The 21,162-nt window shown below is 39.6% G+C and overlaps 1 protein-coding gene across 18 annotated transcripts in view; it reads left to right on the top strand.

Moving 5' to 3' along the window:
- Positions 1-21,162, top strand: part of LOC102549174 (ankyrin repeat domain-containing protein 26-like) — a 246,026-nt gene that overhangs the window by 81,403 nt on the left and 143,461 nt on the right. For 9 of the 18 annotated variants that reach the window (XM_063276818.1, XM_063276821.1, XM_063276817.1 and 6 more), the window contains 3 exons: positions 9,380-9,455; positions 9,882-10,001; positions 13,817-16,358. The exons of 8 other annotated variants lie outside the window; for them this stretch is intronic. Coding sequence is in view for 1 of the 10 variants with exons in the window: in XM_017600749.3 (XP_017456238.1) it covers positions 9,380-9,449 (70 nt within the window). In the remaining 9 variants the exon portion in view is untranslated. Of the gene's footprint in view, positions 1-9,379; positions 9,456-9,881; positions 10,002-13,816; positions 16,359-21,162 lie in introns of those variants that run through there. One more of the 18 variants, XM_063276820.1, reaches the window with a different exon arrangement.

A 21,162-nucleotide genomic window follows, 5' to 3' on the forward strand; every position in this document is an offset into this window, starting at 1 on the left:
GAGTGCTCCTCTTTTTCCACATCCTTGCCAGCAAGTGCTGCCACTTGAGTTGTTGATCTTAGCCATTCTTATTGGTTTGAGAGGTAGAATCTCATGGTCAATTTGATTTAAGCTCTATTAAAAATCAATAGTGATGGAGACTTTGCCGGAACCTGAAGGGACCGACCAGATAAACAGTTCTCTGCACCCAAATCCCGTGGGGGAGAGAGCTAAACCTTCAGAGAGGCAGACACGCCTGGGAAACCAGAAGAGACTGCACTCTGCACATATTACTGATTCCAGAGGAAAACACCAAACGCCATCTGGAACCCTGGTGCACAGAAGCTCCCGGAAAGGGCAGCGCAGATCTTCCTGGTTGTTACCCCCACGGAGCTCATAAGCAAAAGCCCATGAGCAAACTTGAGCCTCGGGACCACAGGTAAGACCAACTTTTCTGCTGCAAGTGACCTGCCTGGTGAACTCAAGACACAGGCCCACAGAAACAGCTGAAGACCTGTAGAGAGGAAAAACTACATGCCCGAAAGCAGAACACTCTGTCCCCATAACTGGCTGAAAGAAAACAGGAAAACAGGTCTACAGCACTCCTGACACACAGGCTTATAGGACAGTCTAGCCACTGTCAGAAATAGCAGAACAAAGTAACACTAGAGATAATCTGATGGCGAGAGGCAAGCACAGGAACCCAAGCAACAGAAACCAAGACTACATGGCATCATCGGAGCCCAATTCTCCCACCAAAGCAAACACGGAATATCCAAACACACCAGAAAAGCAAGATCTAGTTTCAAAATCATATTTGATCAGGATGCTGGAGGACTTCAAGAAAGACGTGAAGAACTCCCTTAGAGAAACACAGGAAAACATAAATAAACAAGTAGAAGCCCATAGACAGGAGTCACAAAAATCCCTAAAAGAATTCCAGGAAACACAAACAGTTGAAGGAATTAAAAATGGAAATAGAAGCAATCAAGAAAGAACACATGGAAACAACCCTGGATATAGAAAACCAAAAGAAGAGACAAGGAGCTGTAGATACGAGCTTCACCAACAGAATACAAGAGATGGAAGAGAGAATCTCAGGAGCAGAAGATTCCATAGAAATCATCGACTCAACTGTCAAAGATAATGTAAAGCAGAAAAAGCTACTGGTCCAAAACATACCGGAAATCCAGGACTCAATGAGAAGATCAAGCCTAAGGATAATAGGTGTAGAAGAGAGTGAAGACTCCCAGCTCAAAGGACCAGTAAATATCTTCAACAAAATCATAGAAGAAAACTTCCCTAACCTAAAGAAAGAGATACCCATAAGCATACAAGAAGCCTACAGAACTCCAAATAGATTGGACCAGAAAAGAAACTCCTCCCGTCACATAATAGTCAAAACACCAAGCGCACAAAATAAAGAAAGAATATTAAAAGCAGTAAGGGAAAAAGGTCAAGTAACATATAAAGGCAGACATATCAGAATCACACCAGATTTTTCGCCAGAGACTATGAAAGCCAGAAGATCCTGGACAGATGTCATACAGACCCTAAGAGAACACAAATGCCAGCCCAGGTTACTGTATCCTGCAAAACTCTCAATTAACATAGATGGAGAAACCAAGATATTTCTTGACAAAACCAAATTTACACAATATCTTTCTACAAATCCAGCACTACAAAGGATATTAAATGGTAAAGCCCAACATAAGGAGGCAAGCTATACCCTAGAAGAAGCAAGAAACTAATCGTCTTGGCAACAAAACAAAGAGAAGAAAAGCACATAAACATAACCTCATATCCAAATATGAATATAACAAGAAGCAATAATCACTATTCCTTAATATCTCTCAACATCAATGGCCTCAACTCCCCAATAAAAAGACATAGATTAACAAACTGGATACACAACAAGGACCCTGCATTCTGCTGCCTACAGGAAACACACCTCAGAGACAAAGACAGACACTACCTCAGAGTGAAAGGCTGGAAAACAACTTTCCAAGCAAATGGTCAGAAGAAGCAAGCTGGAGTAGCCATTCTAATATCAAATGAAATCAATTGTCAACTAAAAGTCATCAAAAAAGATAAGGAAGGACACTTCATATTCATCAAAGAGAAAATCCACCAAGATGAACTCTCAATCCTAAATATCTATGTGCCAAATACAAGGGCACCTACATATGTAAAAGAAATCTTACTGAAGCTCAAAACACACATTGCACCTCACACAATAATAGTAGGAGATTTCAACACCCCACTCTCATCAATGGACAGATCATGGAAACAGAAATTAAACAGAGACGTAGACAGACTAAGAGAAGTCATGAGCCAAATGGACTTAACAGATATTTATAGAACATTCTATCCTAAAGCAAAAGGATATACCTTCTTCTCAGCTCCTCATGGTACATTCTCTAAAATTGACCATATAATTGGTCAAAAAACGGGCCTCAACAGGTACAGAGAGATAGAAATAATCCCATGCGTGCTATCAGACCACCACGGCCTAAAGCTGGTCTTCAATAACAACAAGGGAAGAATGCCCACATATACGTGGAAATTGAACAATGCTCTACTCAATCATAACCTGGTCAAGGAAGAAATAAAGAAAGAAATTAAAGACTTTTTAGAATTTAATGAAAATGGAGGTACAACATATCCAAACTTATGGGACACAATGAAAGCTGTGCAAAGAGGAAAACTCATAGCTCTGAGTGCCTGCAGAAAGAAACAGGAAAGAGCATATGTCAGCAGCTTGACAGCACACCTAAAAGCTCTAGAACAAAAAGAAGCAAATACACCCAGGAGGAGTAGAAGGCAGGAAATAATCAAACTCAGAGCTGAAATCAAACAAGTAGAAATAAAAAGGACCATAGAAAGAATCAACAGAACCAAAAGTTGGTTCTTTGAGAAAATCAACAAGATAGATAAACCCTTAGCCAGACTAACGAGAGGACACAGAGAGTGTCTCAAAATTAACAAAATCAGAAATGAAAAGGGAGACATAACTACAGATTCAGAAGAAATTCAAAAGAATCATCAGATCTTACTATAAAAGCCTATATTCAACAAAACTTGAAAATCTGCAGGAAATGGACAATTTCCTAGACAGATACCAGGTATCGAAGTTAAATTAGGAACAGATAAACCAGTTAAACAACCCCATAACTCCTAAGGAAATAGAAGCAGTCATTAAAGGTCTCCCAACCAAAAAGAGCCCAGGTCCAGACGGGTTTAGTGCAGAATTCTATCAGACCTTCATAGAAGACCTCATACCAATATTATCCAAACTGTTCTACAAAATTGAAACAGATGGAGCCCTATCGAATTCCTTCTCTGAAGCCATAATTACTCTTATACCAAAAGCACACAAAGACACAACAAAGAAGGAGAACTTCAGACCAATTTCCCTTATGAATATCGATGCAAAAATACTCAATAAAATTCTGGCAAACCGAATCCAAGAGCACATCAAAACAATCATCCACCATGATCAAGTAGGCTTCATCCCAGGCATGCAGGGATGGTATAATATACAGAAAACCATCAACGTGATCCATTATATAAACAAACTGAAAGAACAAAACCACATGATCATTTCATTAGATGCTGAGAAAGCATTTGACAAAATTCAACACCCCTTCATGACAAAAGTCCTGGAAAGAATAGGAATTCAAGGCCCATACCTAAACATAGTAAAGGCCATATACAGCAAACCAGTCGCTAACATTAATCTAAATGGAGAGAAACTTGAAGCAATCCCACTAAAATCAGGGACTAGACAAGGCTGCCCACTCTCTCCCTACTTATTCAATATAGTTCTTGAAGTTCTAGCCAGAGCAATCAGACAACAAAAGGAGGTCAAGGGGATACAGATCGGAAAAGAAGAAGTCAAAATATCACTATTTGCAGATGATATGATAGTATATTTAAGTGATCCCAAAAGTTCCACCAGAGAACTACTAAAGCTGATAAACAACTTCAGCAAAGTGGCTGGGTATAAAATTAACTCAAATAAATCAGTAGCCTTCCTCTACACAAAAGAGAAACAAGCCGAGAAAGAAATTAGGGAAACGACACCCTTCATAATAGACCCAAATAATATAAAGTACCTTGGTGTGACTTTAACCAAGCAAGTAAAAGATCTGTACAATAAGAACTTCAAGACTCTGAAGAAAGAAATTGAAGAAGACCTCAGAAGATGGAAAGATCTCCCATGCTCATGGATTGGCAGGATTAATATAGTAAAAATGGCCATTTTACCAAAAGCAATCTACAGATTCAATGCAATCCCCATCAAAATACCAATCCAATTCTTCAAAGAGTTAGACAGAACAATTTGCAAATTCATCTGGAATAACAAAAACCCAGGATAGCTAAAACTATCCTCAACAATAAAAGGACTTCAGGGGGAATCACTATCCCTGAACTCAAGCAGTATTACAGAGCAATAGTGATAAAAACTGCATGGTATTGGTACAGAGACAGACAGATAGACAAATGGAACACAATTGAAGACCCAGAAATGAACCCACACACCTATGGGCACTTGATTTTTGACAAAGGAGCCACACCATCAAATGGGAAAAAAGATAGCATTTTCAGCAAATGGTGCTGGTTCAACTGGAGGTCAACATGTAGAAAAATGCAGATCGATCCATGCTTATCACCCTGTACAAAGCTTAAGTCCAAGTGGATCAAGGACTTCCACATCAAACCAGATACACTCAAACTAATAGAAGAAAAACTAGGGAAGCATCTGGAACACATGGGCACTGGAAAAAATTTCCTGAACAAAACACCAATGGCTTATGCTCTAAGATCAAGAATCGACAAATGGGATCTCATAAAACTGCAAAGCTTCTGTAAGGCAAAGAACACTGTGGTTAGGACAAAACGGCAACCAACAGATTGGGAAAAGATCTTTACCAATCCTACAACAGATAGAGGCCTTATATCCAAAATATACAAAGAACTCAAGAAGTTAGACCGCAGGGAGACAAATAACCCTATTAAAAATGGGGTTCAGAGCTAAACAAAGAATTCACAGCTGAGGAATGCCGAATGGCTGAGAAACACCTAAAGAAATGTTCAACATCTTTAGTCATAAAGGAAATGCAAATCAGAACAACCCTGAGATTTCACCTCACACCAGTGAGAATGGCTAAGATCAAAAACTCAGGTGACAGCAGATGCTGGTGAGGATGCGGAGAAAGAGGAACAGTCCTCCATTGTTGGTGGGATTGCAGATTGGTACAACCATTCTGGAAATCAGTCTGGAGGTTCCTCAGAAAATTGGATATTGAACTGCCTGAGGATCCAGTTATACCTCTCTTGGGCCTATACCCAAAAGATGCCCCAACATATAAAAAAGACACGTGCTCCACTATGTTCATAGCAGCCTTATTTATAATAGCCAGAAGCTGGAAAGAACCCAGATGCCCTTCAACAGAGGAATGGATACAGAAAAATGTGGTACATCTACACAATGGAATATTACTCAGCTATCAAAAACAATGACTTTATGAAATTCGTAGGCAAATGGTTGGAACTGGAAAATATCATCCTGAGTGAGGTAACCCAATCACAGAAAAACACACATGGTATGCACTCATTGATAAGTGGCTCTTAGCCCAAATGCTTGAATTACCCTAGATGGCTAGAACAAATGAAACTCAAGACGGATGATCAAAATGTGAACGCTTCACTCCTTCTTTAAAAGGGGAACAAGAATACCCTTGGCAGGGAATAGAGAGGCAAAGATTAAAACAGACAGAGAAGGAACACCCATTCAGAGCCTGCCCCACATGTGGCCCATACATATACAGCCATCCAATTAGACAAGATGGATGAAGCAAAGAAGTGCAGGCCGACAGGAGCTGGATGTAGATCGCTCCTGAGAGACACAGCCAGAATACAGCAAATACAGAGGCGAATGCCAGCAGCAAACCACTGAACTGAGAATAGGACCCCCGTTGAAGGAATCAGAGAAAGAACTGGAAGAGCTTGAAGGGGCTCGAGACCCCTTATGTACAACAATGCCAAGCAACCAGAGCTTCCAGGGACTAAGCTACTACCTAAAAACTATACGTGGACTTCCCCTGGACTCTGACCTCATAGGTATTATGAATATCCTAGTAAGAGCACCAGTGGAAGGGGAAGCCCTGGGTCCTGCTAAGACTGAACCCCCAGTGAACGTGATTGTTGGGGGGAGGGCGGCAATGGGGGGAGGATGGGGATGGGAACACCCATAGAGAAGGGGAGGGGGAGGGATTAGGGGGATATTTGCCCGGAAACCAGGAAAGGGAATAACACTCGAAATGTATATAAGAAATACTCAAGTTAATAAATAAAAACAATAGTGATAATAACCACATGATATTGGTAGAGAGACAGACAAGTCAAACAATGGAACAGAACGGAACACCCATAACCCATAAACCCATAAACTTATGGACACTTGATCTTTGATAAAAAGCAAAAAACATACAGTGAAAAAAAGCATCTTCAATAAATGCTACTGGTCTAACTGGTCGTCTGTATGTTGGAGAATGAAAATAGACCCATATTAATCCTCTTGCATAAAACTCAACTCTATGTGGATCAAGGACCACAACATAAAACCAGATACAATGAATCTAATGAAAGAGAAAGTGGGAAAGAGCCTTGAACTCAATGGCACAGGTGGAAATTTCTTGAAAAGAATATCAATGTCTCAGGATCTAAGATCAACATTTGATAAATGGGACCTCAGGAAATTGAAAAGCTTTTGCAAGGCAAGAGTCACCATGAGTAATCAACCCATAGATTGGGAAAAATTCTTCACTATTCAACCAACAGAGGGGCAATATCCAAAATATATAAAGAACTGAAAATTTTAATCTCCAAAATCCCAAATTACCTAATTAACAAAATGGTGTACCGAGCTAAACAGAGAATTCCTAACAGAGGAATCTTGAGTGGCTGAGAAACACTTAAAAATATTAACATTCCTTAGTATTGAGGAGTTGCAAATTCAATGTTAAATGAAACATGAAGAATGACATTCCTTGTATCATCACAAGATACTCTGGATACTTCCAAGGGAAGAAAAGTTAAATTAATTAGACAGATTAAAGAAGTCTCAATGATTGCATGGCATTCTTACTACTGTTTAATCTTACAATTGCCATAAGCATGTATGCATTAAATAAATCTTGATCATATTATAACCATTTGATTGGAAAGAGAGTCCTTCAGGCTCCTTATGGTTCTATGTTATATGAAAGAAGGGACAAAAAATAGTACATAAGTTTAGTATATAATTCATAGTTTTGGGTCTTCCAAAACTAATTCCCATGACTTGCTCTGTGTTGGAGAGATTCTCTCCTGTCCTTTGTCTTAATTTCACAATTAATGTTTACATTCTAGAAGTCCAAATTTTTAAAACTCTCCTGCAAGATAAGTGCTTTTGTGCTCTTCCTCTCTTGAAATACACCTTCCTTACCATGGCATATGAGAAATTAGTGAAATACTTATTTTTATACTGCCATGTCTAAATATCCACTCTTTCTCTACATCATGCCTCTCAAGAAAAATGTCCAAGGAGCATTTCTGTCAAAACTGTTGCAGATTTTTGGTAAAAAATTTTCCATTTAGGCAAACACAGAAGATGTGGCACTCGCATTGTCTTAATTTATCATGTTTTTGCTTTTATGAAGGTTTAAAAATAACTCTTATTTTCCCAACTAATTTCATAAAATGAATCTATTTTATAAAGAGTCAAGTTACATAAAAATGTCTATCCCCATTCTTGTTCTTACTGAAAAGTTTGATTTTACTTGCATTTGACCTCTTCCTAATCCAGAATAAAGTAACCTATGTTGTACAATAACAAAACAAGAGGAATTCTTTGGTTTCTGGTTCATTTCTCAGATTTGTTCAAGGCTGCAAGGATGTACTTTTAAGACTCACTGAGTTCATGGCAGGCAGGGGAGATTGTTAAGCAACCAGTCCTGAAGCAAAATATATTTTTTAAGAGGATAATTAGAATCAGCATAAAGGAAAGCAAAATATAAAATATCTTTTTTTGTGTTTTTGGTCTCTTTATAATTTTATTTTTGTTTTATTTTGAATTTACATAGAAATGTTGTACATTTTTATGGTGTAGCATGTGGCATTATATCTGTAAACATGATATGATGTTGAAAATAATTTTTAAAACTCTTAAAATTCTTAGTATTTCTTTGTGGTAGAAACATCTAATATTTACCTCTTACCTCTTATAAAATATGAAGTGCCTATCTATAGTCACTCTACTGTATAATAGGAAGAAGAGAAATTAATTCCTTTTTTCCTACTATACCTTAGTGTCTGCTAACCAGGTGTTATGTTTGCTATGTTATTACAAGAAAATGCAAAACTTTTGGTAGGATGTTCACCTTTCTTCTTTTCTTTAAGAATTAGCTTTGCATATACTCATTTTTATCATTCTTACCAGTGCTTTATGCCATGAAAGTTATAAAATGGAAAATTCTTTGAGCATTTGAAAGCTCATTATGCTTGGAAGCATCCTTTAAAGTACGAATTGAATTTTATTTGAGTGAAGATTTATTAACATCTGTTTTGCTTTGTTTTTTAATTTGTGATTATCTTCAAACATCTCAATATGATTCCATTTTGTTATGTGTTTTAGGAATGCATATCATCATAAGAGAGATGAAACATTTCCAAGGAAAGATACAAAGTTATATACAACACTGCATCAGACATTTACATACCTACATGTATTGAAATATATGAAAGGGATTGTGGATGCAAGTCTTGTTTGGTTTTGCTAAGACATGTGGAAAGAGTTTCCAGGGCATGATATATTCAATATACTTATATTGTTTCTTGGAGATGGCCAAAGGGAGGCCATTAAGTTGATAGAAAAAATTAAGTTTTCGAGAAAGATCGGCAACTGGCAATTTTCAAAACACCATTGAGGAAATGAATATACACACCAACATTATCAAAAATATAGACAACTACTTTGGACTACCTGTGTTTCTTAAAGACAAATACAATTCTTTTCAATCAAAGCTGGAGGAGACTGTGTTCCTGCAGTGTGAAAAAGTATCTCTTAAGCCCGTCTTTGCAGAAAACATATGTATCCTGAAAAAAAGTAAATTAGCTCAGGGTATCAGGGGTATAGTTGGGAGCCCTTTCCCAGGTTATGTGAACAATTGGAAATATGAGTATACAGCTGGACTCAGTAGGTAGTACTGAGTACATAATATCTGTGGGGGGATGTTAGGGCCAGATAATGCAGTGGTCATTGGGGCCATGAGTCTTTCTCAACCATGCTTGAGCATAGACTCCAGAGTTACCTGGGTACTCCCTAATCCTTTTCCCATGTCTTGTACCCTCAAAGTGAGGCAAGAGGATCACCAGAAGTTGGAATTTCATGCCAGTCCCAGCAACACAACAAGATCCTGTCTTAAATTCAAGTGAGTAAATAGTAGTACTGTCTCAGCAGTGTGGAGGTTGAGGAAGGTTAATTGCTGCATGATAGATACTGCTGGACAAAATACTATGAGATTTGTTCATAGAGTGAGACCATTTCTCAGATAACCAATCAACATAGATACTGTATTTGCATACATACATGTGCATATTTGTCCATATATGTATATCTACAGGCCTCAGACATAGCACAGCCATACAGACTTTTCTCAGCCTGAGTATGGATCGGGGTTCTATTCCCTTTGCCATAAAATAAATGTATAAAATAAGTAAAGGAATGACTTAATAAAAGAATAAACAAATATGCATAACAAATAAATAAATGTGATTTTGAGCCACATCAATCGTAAGAATCTATAGGCTACATAAGACTGCCTGTTCCTCATGCTAATAGCTCTCTCCTGGACCAGGGACTCTGGGCCGACGTAGCAAACAGAGGCATCAACATGAAGAGTAAGGTGGTGGAAGCTCCACCTAAAGGCATCTTCCTACACAACAGCAAGAACCCTAAAGTCAACTCAGATTTTGAGGTATCTATGACCCCTCCCATTTCACCACCTGATATATCGTTCCATAACAGATCAAGTATTTATTAAAGACCCAGACCTGCAGCTCTGAGGAATTTTGCTTCATGTCAAACTCACAAGGTAAACACGTAGAGAGGGCATGTTGTGAGAGAGATGTTCTGTGCCTGGTTCCCTTGGTGTGGCTCAGGGTAGGAGATGCAAAGGAAGATTAGGAAACAATATCAGAGAGGAAAAACCCCGATACATTTAGACACATATTACACTGCATCAGACATTTACATACCTACATGTATTGAAATATATGAAAGGGATTATGGATGCAAGTCTTGTTTGGTTTTGCTAAGACATGTGAAAAGAGTTTCTAGGAAAATGCTATACTTCTTAACCCAGCATCACGGGCAGTAGACAACCATTAAGATGATTGCTTTCAATAACCATTACTTTTAGGACACAGGGGGCATTGTGTCCAGTGTGTCATTAGTCTTTGCTGTCTTTCTGGGATAGAGTGTCATCACACAAGAAGGCAAGGGGATAATCATACAGACTTTGCACATACTGGCACTGCTTTGTGACACAGATATGTTCTTTTCTCCTCTCTGTTCCTTCCTTACAACATGTTTGAGGCTTGTACTGAACCCACTAAGATTTGAGTTTATGAGGTTTGGTTGGAGCAGGCGACACAAATTTGGTCCCATGTGCCAACTGTGAGTGATAGATTTTTGACCCACAAGTTATAGAACCCGGTTTTGGGGGCAAGGGTAAAGGTTCCAGCCACAGTTTGTGCCTTTTTACCCCCAAAGGCTTTGAGCAAGTAGGGTTGAGGACTCCATGTATGGCATCAGATCTGGATAACAGACCTGGAAACAGGAAAGATACCATGGAATCTGGCATACGATACATGCTAGCTGGCCTTGTTTCAACTCCCTAGTTCTATGTAAGTGACCACACTGTTCCACACTTGGAGTCCCATGCAATATGGCTAGGATATTAAGTGTATGGCTGAGGGAGTATCCTAGAACTCTGGACATAGTGTAGTGGGTGGAAACCTATGTCTCTCTGTGTGTGGAAAGGCTTCCAGGAGGAATAAGCAGTGTGGTTGGTTTTTTTGAAGAACTTCTGGGATTTCCTGATGTCCTGGGCAGTGTTGGGAAGAGAGCTTCAGCCCTCCATAAAATATGATCACATACAAAGCCACACTCGAGTGTAGAGGAGCAGGTGGAGAAGACCTGATAATCTAAAAGTATAAGTCTTTCCTGGTGGAATGGAGGCCAGCACCTGTCCTATGATTTTGCTGGTTCAGTAAAGCAGCGAATGTAGGTTCTTCTACGACATCTTGACTTTAATAGCATTCAGCAGTTAGCAAGGTTTCCAGTACCGGTCATGTTTCGCCTCTTGTTGAGTAGGCTTTAACTCCATTCACAGAGCTGCTGTTTGCCACTATTGCACCCTTTGAGTTATTATACCTTCCCAGCAGTTGATCTGGTTCCTAGCTTTCATAGCTGTGTAGGACTTCTGTCTCCTCTTTCCTTTTTGAGTTTCCATGGTTCCTTCTGGTATCAAGAAAGCTAGTCTTGAGAGGGAATCTTTTAGGTCAGTTCCAGCTAGGGGCCTCTCAGTTGTGTTCCTAAAGTACATATTGTCTTCTATGGGGATTTACATTTCATCTCAAGGTGGCAACCAATGATAATAATAATAGGCTGTATATTTTTGAATCTCTTAGACAGCTCTGACCAACACTTCAATAGTGGGATTCTCATATCTAGTTTTGAGGTTTGTGTTAGGTGGTCTTTGGCTCTTGGAAGGAGAGTGAACTTTATCACACGTGGAGCAGGTGTTTGTTGAGTGGCAGTAGGTGAGGATGTGAAAAATTACAGAGACTGGTAGCATGGTCTGAATACCAGATACGTTGCTTCCTATGCTGAGCAGCTACGAACACAGGACATTCCTCTCATTCAGGTTCTCGAACACAAACATGGATGAATATAGGCTTGTGGCATAATGTCCTTCCTTTGGATTTGGTTTCTAAAGATGGGGGAGTCACACTATGTAGCTCAGGATGGCCTTAAGCTCATTTTTGGTAATATCATGGATAAGAGTATGCATGTATATGTCTCTCTCTCTCTCTCTCTCTCTCTCTCTCTCTGTGTGTGTGTGTGTGTGTGTGTGTGTGTGTGTGTGTGTGTGTGTGCATGCGTGCTAGAGGGGTTCAGTACATCTTCAAGGACACTTCGGTATATACACAGGTGTGAATTAGCATACCCAAGTAAGAGATCTGGTGTCCACGTACCTTTATATCTGCCTGAATGTTTAAGACAACACTGATGAATGTCCAAAGCTTCTTTGGAGTGAGAGAGTCACAGTTGAGAACAACTTCCATAAGATAGTGCTGTATGCAAGTTTGTAGGGCATTTTCATAACTAGTGGTTTGTGAGGGAGGCCCAGCCCATTGTGTGTGGTGCCTATCAGGGGCTGTTGTTCTGGGTTCTATAAGGAAGCAGGCTGAGCTAGCTAGAATATACAGGCCAGTAAGTAGCACCTCTCATGCCTCTGCTGCAGCTCTAGACTTCATATTCTAGCCCTGCTTAACTTCCTATCCTGATTTCCTTTCAAGATAAGGTGTGAAATAGAGGCAAATGTTGAATAAACCCTTTCTTCCCCAAGCTGTTTTGACCATGGTATTTCTTAGCAACCATAGAAACCCTGAAAAGTGCTCAAATATGTCTAAGAACTGTGGGTAATTATGCACATTTTGAAGTACATAGGGCTTCATACTGAAGTCACGATTCTTTGTGTGTCAAAGGATTGTTGCATGAACAATGATTGTAAGCATGTGTACCACTTCTCTGTAGGCACCTGTCTGTGGGTTTCAGTGTGCATGATAAGTAAGTGTGTCTTTTCACTCATCCCTTAAAGATCAACTGGAGCTTGATTCAGTTTGTAGGAAGGGAAGTTGCCAAACCCCGTATAATTGAGCTACAAAGAGTTATCAAACAGTTCCCTTAGTTTTCTGTCTTTGAAATCTTGAGAGTGCAGGCAAAAATGGCTTCTCTGCCAGTAGCCAAGAACAGTTTCCTGTGTCTGACATAAGCTGGCCACCCTGCATTTGTCTTAGTCCTGTGGTCCACGGGCACTTTGCTGCGGCAGTTGATGGACTTGCTCAGTGCAATTTCACAGCTTTATCTTGGGATTCCATCTGAGGGTGGCCTTAGGGGCAGATGTAGGCGATGGCCAGGAAGTCCCTCTGTTAGTGCCATGAAGAGGATCCTGGCCTTCTGGCATCAAAGCCAGTTGTGCTCATCATCCTCTTACAAACTGAGCCAGCCATTTCTGGTTCTGACTGTCAATGTGACAGTGATGGTACCCTCACCTGGACACCTTAAACCTTAAAATGGCTTTGCTACAATGCAGCATAGGCTTGTCCTTGGCAACAATGACAGGACAGATAGAAGCAGGAAGAACACATGGCCAGAGCTGGTAAGAAAGTCAGGGGCAGGCTGCAGAGGTGAAGTTGTTATCTGGACAAGGGACCAGGGAGAAGAGAGCTGGCAGTGGGAAAACATCCTTGGCATCCTTACCTGGAGGCCAGATTGTTCTCTCCATGCCCAGAAAACCATGGAATCCACTATCTGACTCCAGGTCTAGCCTCCTGATAGTTAGGATAGCAGGCCCACTATGCTTATTTGGCTGTGTCTGAACAGTGTTTAGTGTGTTCCAGCAGGTGGGCATTCCATTGCTAGACATTATTTTTTCTTCTAACCACTATTCCTGTACTCACTGAACTGTTATGTCTTCCTGACCCTTGTCCCTGGCCCTTTCAGCCTCCAGTCTACTGCAGTGTGTTGGAACCACCTAATTAGGCAGACAGAACTATGATCACAGAGGAACCCTATGTCCTTCAACTGAGGAATGGATATAGAAATTGTTGTACATTTACACAATGGAGTACTACTCAGCTATTAGAAACAGTACTTCATGAAATTCTCAGACAAATGGATGTAATTTGAAAATATCATCCTGAGTGAGGTAACTCAATCACAAAAGAACATACATGGATTGTATGTACTCACTGATAAGCGGATATTAACCTAAAAGCTTGGAATACCCAAGATACAATTCATAAATCCCATGAAGTTCAAGAAGAAGGAAGACCAAAATGTGGATGTTTCAGACCTCTTTAGAAGGAGGAACAAAAATAATCAGAGGAGGAAATATGGAGACAATGTATGGAGCAGAGACTGAAGAAATGGCCATTCAGAGACTGCCCCACCTGTGTGTGGTATCCACCACTTATACAGACACCAAACCCAGACACTATTGCAGATGCCAAGAAGTGCATGCTGACAGGAGCCTGATATAGCTAGCTGTCTCCTGAGAAGCTCTGCCAGAGCTTGACAAATACAGAGGTGGATGCTGGCAGCCAACCATTGAACTGAGAACAGTGTCCTCAGTGGAGGAGTTAGAGGAAGAACTGAAGGGGTTCGCAATTCTATAAGAACCACAGTGTCCACCAACCAGATGGCCCAGAGCACCAAAAGAGATCACAAGAGATCACAGGGATGAACTTATGGCTCCATCTGCATATGTAGGACAGGATGGCATGGTAGGGCATTAATGGCTGGAGAAGCCCTTGGTCCTGTCAATGATTGATGCCCCAGTGTAGGGGAGTATCAGGGTGGGAACGTGGTGAGTGGATGAGGGAGCCCTCTCACAGAAGCAAGGGCAGAGTGGGATAGTGGGTTTCTTGAGGGGAAATCTGGAAAGGAGATAATACTTAAAATGTAAATAAAAAATCATCCAATCAAAGTTAAAAAAAACAACAACAAAAAAGACAACAGACTCAGGATTGAAGGGGAAAATCATGGATTTATTATGCATATGAAGTAGCCAATTATAAGCTTATAAACATTATAAAATCATATTTTCAAGTGTTTAAATCCACTTTATTTTCTATCAGAAATGTGCAAAAATTTTAGTTTTGTTATTATATATCATTGTTCCAAAGTACAATTTTCATTTCTTATCTCAATCTTTCAAGTTTATGTTGTAAATTACAATAAATTTCAACATAAAAATTTACATCCTACATATTTAGTACCTATCTAAACATCAAAATTTGTTGGGACATAGAGTAAAGTAGTTTGTTTCACTCATAAAATCATATTTATTTATTTATTTATTTATTTGTGAACACAATTTAGAAGATGCCTACATAATACCAGATAAACTCCTTATCTCAAAATTTGTAGCTTGATCATGTCTGTAAATATATTTCCCAAACTAGGTTACACATAAAACTTTAATATTTAGAACAGGGTCTTTCTTGTGAAACAATTTTAAGTTCATATCAAAGCCTATGCTTTGGCAGGATTACAGTATTTTCTATTTTCTGTTATAACAGTCATACCTGACATATACAGTCATGTTCTTTAATATATAAATATCCTCTTGAATGTTAGTAATCCCATATAATGTTTATCCTGTTGCTGTACCCATATCGCCATAAGTTATTTTGTATTATTTCAATGTGTGGCTTTAATTAGTTAATAAAGGAATCATTTTTTTAATGTTAAAAAAGAAGTAAGTATGTTATTGACATGACTACTTTACATGGCTCTACTGAGACCTAGAGGGAAAAGGAATCTTGCCCAGAGCTGTGCCACATGGAGCAGTATAGACAGCGCTTGAAGCTCTGAGCCTAGATGGTGGTCATGCTGTAAGCCCTGTATATGCTGTTCCTTCAGCCCCCTTTTCCCTCAGGATGTCTGATGGATATAGGACCACACACTAGTTCCCAGGCACTTTCACAGTGAGAGATGAGATTGTCATGAGTAGTTCTGAGTTAGTGAGTACAGTCTCTTGACTCACACATTACTCTCTTCCTCTCCCACTTGCTAATTTTACTTTGCTTTGAAGAATTTTTTTCAGTTGGTAGAAGTTAAGTTTATTAGTTAACAGATTAATGAACAAGTGATCAAGGTCAACAATATTTTTTAGTTTAAATTTGATTCTTTGTTATTTTAGAAGCTATGTATGTTTTTCTACAAAGAATGCATTTCAAGAAGTTATCTAAATAGAAAATTATAAGCTAAGTATGGTCACTCATAACTGTAATTCCAGCACTGTAGAAGTTGAGGCAGGAGAGTTGCTGTGAGTTCAAAGACAGCTTAAGCTACAGCGGGAGACTACCTTAAAGAAGTGAACAAACAAAAACAAAAACCATAACAATACTGGAAAATAACTTATTAGCACCCAAAACACACAAATGTAGAGTGTGAGAGAGATATGCTTAGTATTCATTGTTTATTTTACATTCATTTTGCCATATTTTTCTTTCACACTTAATAAAAGTAAATCATAATAACACAATGTGGCAGTAGTGTTTTAATCGTGGCCATTTATTAGTCCAAAGACGCGGCAGTCATTGTCTCATTTCTTTCCTTTAATATATATGTGTATGTATGTGTATGTGTATAATGTATTCCTCTTTGGGCTGAGGAGAAGGCTCAGCAGGAAAAGGCTCTTGTCACCAAGCCTAACAGTCTGAGTTTGATTCCTGGTACTCAATTGTGAAAATGGACTCCTACAAGTTTTGGACCTTAGTGCAGATATAGACACAGAAATATACATAGATACAAAAAATGTAATTTTAAAAATGAAAAACATTACTATTAAGTTAGTTGGCTTTATTTACTAAATGTGAATTAGATACTAAAGTTTTAAAATAAATATATTTAAAAAGATTAATTTCTTAAAGTTTGTTAGCCATGTAAGTCTCCATTTTCTAAATTTAGAATTTGCCTTGATAGGCCATCCTCATCGTCTTAATATGGAGTTTAAGGTGATCCTGAAACAGGGGTGGTCTTGCACTCAGCAGTGTCTCCAGGTGATGAAGTCCTGCCAACCTTTGTGTTTCTCTCTAACAAAGCCTTTCTCTTACCTGTCCTTGGGGACTTACACCTCTTCAATGGTATATACTCCTCCATGAAACATTTACAAGTTTTAAATGACACACGTAAGTTAAACTGAGAGAAATACTGATCTCTCCTCCTTGACTTGTGTTTAATAAGTACTGCTTTCCCAAGGTTCTAACATTCACATTCAGGACATTTTTACCATTTTTTATGGAGACTTTCCTTACAGTTGCTATGTGATGTGGAGGTGTGGTTTCTACCCTCATCCCATACACGTAATCAGCATTCTTGGGAAATACAGTGACATAACTAGGAAATCTATTTATGTAAATCTTATCTATGACTTTTAATATGTGTAGGAGTGTTTTGCCTGCTTATGAGTCTGTGTACCACAGATATAACTGCTGCCCACAGAATTCAGAAGAAGGGATGAGATTCCATATAGCTGTAGCCACAGGAGATTGTAAGCTGCCCTGTAAGTGCTGGGAATTAAGCCCAGGCCCTCTGCAAATGCAGTCTGTGCTCTTAATCATTGAGCTACTTCTCCTCCTCCTTTTATTCATGATTTTAGTGCACTCTATCCAAGTAGTGAATTTTTGCAAATGCAATGAAATATACCATTTAAAAAGTATTAAGTCTGGATGGTTGTGTTTGGAGTGTATTTAGATTAGCGAAAATAAAGGCATGGGTTCTAATCTCATTTAAAATGAAATGAACCAAGAAAGAGTTTTCATCAAACAAAAATTTTAAAAGTCCTGATTTAAAAAAGAAAAACAAAACAAAACAAAGAAGCAGAGAGGTGGTGGCACACGCCTTTGGTCTCAGCACTTGGGGGCAGAGGCAAGTGGATCTCTGAATTTGAGGGTAGCTTGGTCTAAAGAATGAGTGCCAGGGCTGGGGATTTAGCTCAGTGGTAGAGCGCTCGCCTAGCAAGTGCAAGGCTCTGGGTTCAGTCCTCAGCTCCCCCCCCCCAAAAAAAAGAATGAGTCCCAGATGGGCCTGGGCTATACAGAAAAAGCCTGTCTCAGAAAATCAAAACAACAATAACAATAGCAACAATGCCACCACCACCACCAACACGCTGTCACAAAGTGAGGGGTGGGCTGGGGATGTGGATAGATGGCTCAGAGGGTAGGAACACTCCTTGTTCTTGCAGAGGACCAGGGTCAGTTCCCAGCACTCACATCATGGCTCACAATCATCTGCAACTCCAACTCCAGGTGATCCAATGTCTTCTTTTAAATTCAGAGGCACCAGACACTCATGCAAAAAAATGCCCATACAGATAAAAATACATAAATAAACCTTAAACAATGACAGTTAGAGCCAGGTACTCTTCTTCAGAGGAGGAGCAGGTCTGGCATGGTGGTAGTGCACCCAGGTGGTGACTGTGTTCAACAGGATGATGAAATCCTTGGTTTAGGCTCAGCTTGCTGAAATCTTAACTCGTGAGGTTCTGGAACCAGGCCTGCTTCATAGAGGGTACATAATTTAGGCCAATCATATTCATGAGCCTATTGGGTAGTTCTGACCTTAAATTATCATTTTTCAGTTCTGTAATAGCTGTCAACTGTAGGCTGGACACAATGGGGGCTAGAATGCCATCTATATCTAATATAGGGCAGAGGGAAGGAGCATCATGCAGTCCCCACCAGTCTCCAAGGCTAATTTAATTAAGGTCTCTTTTAGAATTTTATTAATCTTTTTTAACTTTTCTGAACTCTGGGGACAATATGCACAGTGGAGTTTCAAACTAGTCCCCAAGACCTTAGCAAGTCCCTGACTTACCTGAAATACAAAGGCATTCCCCATTATCTGATCCTATTACATTAAGTGCTCTAAACCTGGGTCAGCTGGCAAGCATTCAAGTTTCTCATATGTCAGTGACTCTGGATCTTTCTGGGAACAGTTCTTGTTAAAGAGGTGGGTACTATTACCTTACCTTTAGTCGATCGTCACGAGCCCATTTAATTTCTTTTTCTACATATATCAGCTGTTCTGGACAGTTTTGCTAGGACAGTGAACAATCTAGAACTTTCCCACTGGTCTTCAATTGACCCACAATTCTGGCTCTTTCAATAGTGAGTCCTTCCCACAGGCAGTGGTCTTTGTTGTAGTAGAATCAAAGATGGGGGGAGGATAGAAAGGAAGCAAAAGAAGAAAATAAATAATTTAGGTTAAATAAAAGTGGCAAGAAACCATTAGCCAGAAAAAGAATTTTAATATTGGGAAGAGAAAATATCAAAAGGTAAAAATAGGAAGTACCATGTTGTCAAATACAGAGTAGTCAGTCTTGAACAAATATATACACAAGCAACAAATATGGGCTCTGCAGGTATATTTATATTTATTTGTGGATACACAAGATATGTAAAAATATATAACAAATTTAATCACATAAAGGAGTCCATAAACTTAAGAGTGCAGGCATGAGAAATGTTTGATATAGGATAGCTGGGAGAGGATGGAGAGGAGGTACAAAAGAGGGAGGTGATGTCACTGTTTCAATTAAAACATTAAAATATTAGATAAATACAAATGTATGAACAAAATTATATACAAATAAGAGGAATAAAAAGCAAACCTTACAAGCTTCAAGTGAAAACACACAGAAAAAAAGCCACAAGAAATCTATATCTTGGAGCATCTTCCTTTCAACTGCACTCCTAGTGGAAGGAGCAGGATGTTGGAGACCCTTTTGTTATACGTGGATTTTAGTACAGGTGAGTCCCAAATGGTCCAAGGGTCCACTCATCAGGCCACTCATTGTGTCCAGTCTGTTGTCCAGCAGGATCAAAAGTCCTTGGCTGCCTGGACTGCATAAAGAAAACTGGAGTTAAACAAGAGAAAGAAAAAAAATATTCATCACTAGAAAACCCGAGTAGGTTTTTTGCCACGGGACTTAGGTTTATGTTCACTGGCCAAGATATAGACAGACATGACTGTAAAATTTAGACAGTCCATAGTTGGAAAAGTCTAGATAGATCTATAAAGAGTTAATTATTGCATGATACATACATTACCTCAGAGTTACCCCTCTATCGCTCTCTCTCTCTCTCTTTCTTTCTCTCTCTCTCTTTCTTTCTCTCTCTCTCTCTCTCTCTCTGTGTGTATGTGTGTGTGTGTGTGTGTGTGTGTGTGTGTGTGTGTGTTTGTGTGTTGGTATCTGTCTGTTTGTCCTCATACCTGGAGGCCAGGAATAATCATCAAATGCTTTTTTACCTCAATATTGAGACAGAGTAATATGTCAGTAATCTCAGGCCATCAATCTGCCACACCTGCCTCTGTTAAGCTCAAGGCCTAAGATGACACCATGATTCTTCCTTGTCTGATTTCCAGAGTCCTTTTGTTGCACTGTGACACTTTACCCAACACCCATCTCCCCAGCTGCAGAGACCAGATCTGCCAGGTAAAAATATTTAGAATGTCCTTTTTCTGACAGGATTGCACTCAGCCTGGTACTTCCTCTTGCCTATACTGGCCTTGAAGTTGTGTTACTTGACAGGGTAGAGTGGCTCAGAACTCAAACTTCTACATTGCAGAATTAGAGACAGGAAGAAGAGGATCGTGCTCAAGGTAATCTTTAGCTACAAGGTGGCCTGTTGGGATTTAAGAGACCTTGATGAAAACAGAAATGTTCACAGCATAGCATTACACTAAAGGAGGAACAGAGGCAGCAAGATCAAGAGGAAGACAAAGGTAGCCTGGGCTTTCATTCTATCCCGATTGGTATTCTCTCTGAATTTTAGGTTTGACTGTGTGAACACTAAAACCAGCATAGCAACACTATTCCAAAATAGGAAGAAAAAAACCAAATGTCGGAAATAAAAGTGAAAGTATGCTTAATTTACATGAACATATCAAAAAATAAGAACCAATTTCTTCTGTTTATTGTACATGGAATATGTTCCCTTAGCATACACCTGTGAGTCTGTTAGAATTAAGAGTGATATATTGACTCCTGAGGCTGCAGAGCAGAAGGACCACCAACACTGCTCACCCCTGCCCACATCCCTGGCCCAAGAGGAAACTGTATAAGGCCTCTGGGCTCCCGTGGGGGAGGGCCCAGGAGCGGCAGGACCCCTGCCTGAGACACCGCTGGAACCTGAAGGAAACAGACCGGATAAACAGTTCTCTGCACCCAAATCCCGTGGGAGGGAGAGCTAAACCTTCAGAGAGGCAGACAAGCCTGGGAAACCAGAAGAGACTGCTCTCTGCACACACATCTCAGACGCCAGAGGAAAAAGCCAAAG

The sequence above is a fragment of the Rattus norvegicus genome, chromosome 17, assembly GCF_036323735.1.
Source record: "Rattus norvegicus strain BN/NHsdMcwi chromosome 17, GRCr8, whole genome shotgun sequence".
In the NCBI taxonomy this organism is placed as follows: domain Eukaryota; kingdom Metazoa; phylum Chordata; class Mammalia; order Rodentia; family Muridae; genus Rattus; species Rattus norvegicus.